The sequence below is a fragment of the Haematobia irritans genome, chromosome 3 (assembly GCF_050003625.1).
Source record: "Haematobia irritans isolate KBUSLIRL chromosome 3, ASM5000362v1, whole genome shotgun sequence".
NCBI classification, from domain to species: Eukaryota; Metazoa; Arthropoda; class Insecta; order Diptera; family Muscidae; genus Haematobia; species Haematobia irritans.
In genome coordinates this window covers 23,394,756-23,398,223 of record NC_134399.1, presented here as the reverse complement: position 1 = coordinate 23,398,223, position 3,468 = coordinate 23,394,756, and the positions used below count along the sequence as shown (strand labels likewise).

Sequence of the window (3,468 nt, the reverse complement as noted above, 5' to 3'; positions counted from 1 at the left end):
AGGGATCTATTCTGAGCCAAAACACATACTTGTGCCAAATTTGAAGTTGATTGGACTAAAACTGCGACCTAGACTTTGATTACAAAAATGTGTTCACGGACAGACGGACATCGCTATATCGACTCAAGAGCCCACCCTGAGCATATTTGCCAAAGACAACATGTGTCTATCTCGTCTCCTTCTGGGTGTTGCAAACATATGCACTAACTTATAATACCCTGTTCCACAGTGTGGAGCAGGGTATAATGAAAAATCGATAAATAAAATCTGTATTCTAATTTGAATTTTTTGATCCTATATTTAAATCCACATAGGTCGCTAATAATATCTCTATTCTAAAGATGACGCAACTTTGGCTCGATATCAATACCAAAATCCTTAACATAAGGGAAAGTCAAAATCTTTGGATCCAAGTATTTTTTTTTTTTGAGTGTAGCTGCTTCTAGGCTATTGAAATGAATTTGATTTTTTTAAACGCGAAATTGTATTTTTAGTTAAAAATTTCATAAATTAAAAAAAAAAATAATAATAATCTAAAATCTTATTTCCTGGCGGATTCAAGTTTTTTGAGCATATATAGAAATATTTTAAATTGGGTAATATTTTGTTGTAATATAAAAAAAAATACGACTGAAGGTATTTAATTTTTTTTCATTATTTTTTATAATATGTTTATTTTTATAATTTTACGAATAAAAAAACTTAACAAGTATCTTTTTCTAAACCAATATGCAAAAAATATTGGTGATTTAATTATACGTTCATACTTACAACAACTCTTATGTACTAAATCTTTTATACAGGATAATGGAGAAGATCACACAAAACCCTTCTTCATATTTTATAAATGATATTAATACGCAATCTCATTTTTATCTCCGAGATGGTTTTTTGTCCAACCAATCTTCGGCGATTAAATCACCAGCCTTTTCAGCAATAGCCAAGGTGGGAGCATAGGTATTGGCACTTGTTATCAAAGGCATAATTGAAGCATCAACAACACGTAAATTCTCCACACCTTTTACTTTTAATCTGTCATCAAGAACGGCATTGGGATCTTCTGGGGAACCCATTTTGGCTGTACCCACAACATGATGATAACTTGAACTCAAAAATTTCAAATAACAATGCCAATAGGATTTAGATTTAAATTCACGATGTTTACAATCTTTCAAAGGCAGCTGAACAACGTTGGCTCCTCTTTCTACAAAACTTTTGGTTTCCATAAATTTTTCCATATATTGAAGACCTTGAACCAGCATTTCACCATCATTCATATGATCAAAATAATTGGCTTCAATCAGGGGATTATCTTGATAATGGGAAGATTCTATTTTTATAGATCCTCGGGATTTGGGGTGAGATAGTAGAATGAAAGCTAGAAATATGGCATGTTTCTCTTGAAGTTTTAAAAGAAATTCTTTGATGTCATCTTTCACATCAAATCCACTGAGGAATGTTTGTAGTGCTACGGTATCACCTCTTCGAAAGATATTATGAAGTAATTGTAAATCAGGTTGCTGATCCAGACGATCGGTGCTATTCAATTGTATAAAACCAGCTGTTCCCAAATCACCAATGCTACTCCAGGGACCCCTGTTATAGACAAGATATTGATAGAGATTTTCCATCATATCCATATTTTCCACAGGCTCTGCTTCAAGTTTGGCAAAGAACATAGCTCCAACATGATCTTGAAGATTTTCACCCACTGGTAAATCATGAAGTTGAGTAATATTCAAAGGCATTAGTACCTCGGAACGACCTATACCTGAAAGCATAAGTAATTTCGGAGTTTCTATACTACCAGCAGAGAGAATGGCTTCTTTGGCCACTTTCACAGTTAAATTATGTTGCTGTCTTAATACAAAATCTATGGAAATGAGACGTTGACCATTCGGATCGAAATTCAATTTTGTTACTTGGGCTTTCTTGATAACTTTTAAATTTCTACGTTGCTTCACTCTAGCCAAATGCCCCTTTCCAGAAGTCATACGATGGCCCTCCTCCACAGTACCCATAAGACGGGAATATCCCAAAATGTTGTCAGGCTCAAATCCACCTATAATGGATTTTTTCATTTCACTTGCTGCTCGAAATATCATAAAAGTAACATCTTGATCAAAGGGAAAGAAACTGTTTACTGGAACATAGCCCATAGGGTGGCTAGGACTTCCCTGGGGCGTTGTAGATTTCTCGAAATAAGGCCATAAGTCATCGAAACCCCAACCGGTGTTATTTAATGCCAGCCAATTGTCATAATCCTCACGAGTACCAGGAACATATACAAGATCATTTATCATACCAGAACCCCCTATGCCTTTGCCCCGAGGCCAATAGCATTGACCTTTACTAGAAGCTTTACAATATTTCTCACCAGGTTCCACATAATAGTTGTAGGTATAGGGGGTATGATGTAGAGCATGAAACAAGCTGGGAATCTAAAGAGAAAAACCAATTCCGATCAGTTTTTCTCGATTATTAAAAGACCACAAAAACCCCTTACCTCTGATTCTTGTGGTGGATCTCCTCCCGCTTCCAATACCAATATTTTCCATTCCGTATTCTCACTTAAACGACTAGCCAATACTGAACCCGCCGATCCAGCTCCAACAATTACAAAATCAAATGAATCCAAACCTTTTTGCAAAGCCTCATCAGCATAGTCATCGATTAAAGTTGCATTGTTCTCCACATTGCATTGAGCTGTCAAGATGGTTTCCACTAACATGGAGACTAAAGTATTCAATACTCCCACACTTGTTGTTGGACATTGTGCTGCTAATGTTGAATTCATGGCTGCTGTTAATGCCGACATCTTAACTGCTGGCGTTTCAATCTTCAACTGTTTCAAACAAATGCTTAAAACTTAAGATTAAGTCTGGTTCTTAGGTTGTCTAACTTTGGCTTGGTCACGAAGCTGGGGAAAATTGATTTGCAAATGTTTTAGAATTATACAAGATGAGATCTCTCTCTCTCTCTAAGCTAAAGGCTAATCCATGTGTTGCGTTTTTTTTTTCGAAAAATGTTTATGTTTTATCTCAATATTCAAATGGCCGGTTGTTTGATCCCACGATCTTTATTTAAGCTTCCGCAAATATTATGATTTAGTTTTCAAGCATTATTGATTTTTATTAATATTTCTTTTTGTATATTTTCTTGTTCTCTTTTCAGGTAAACTACTTTCGTGGTCATCTCACATATGGCAAGATTTGGCATGATGTCTCCCATAAATTACCATATATAAAATTTTGATAAACTTGAAGTGACAAACTTATGACTTTAAATCAAAAGGTATTCCCTGTGAATATTTTTTTAACCACATGCCTATGTCTGCTGTCGATTTAAGACAGACTGTCACAATGGGCTAAAACAAAAGAAAAGATTGAAGAACGTTTCAGATATATTGGAAATAAGCTCTTTATTGCATATTTGAAATGTTCGTAAACCTATAGCGCTTCAAGATGT

At 35.0% G+C, this 3,468-nt stretch overlaps 1 protein-coding gene across 1 annotated transcript; it reads right to left on the bottom strand.

Moving 5' to 3' along the window:
- Window positions 1-635: 635 nt before the first annotated feature.
- On the bottom strand, window positions 636-3,262 carry LOC142229436 (glucose dehydrogenase [FAD, quinone]-like). Its single transcript, XM_075299997.1, has 2 exons — window positions 2,507-3,262; window positions 636-2,441 (listed from the first exon to the last, which is right to left on the bottom strand). Exons 1-2 carry the CDS (start codon window positions 2,816-2,818, stop codon window positions 873-875), a joined length of 1,881 nt encoding a protein of 626 aa, XP_075156112.1. The 5' UTR covers window positions 2,819-3,262; the 3' UTR covers window positions 636-872.
- Window positions 3,263-3,468: the final 206 nt, after the last annotated feature.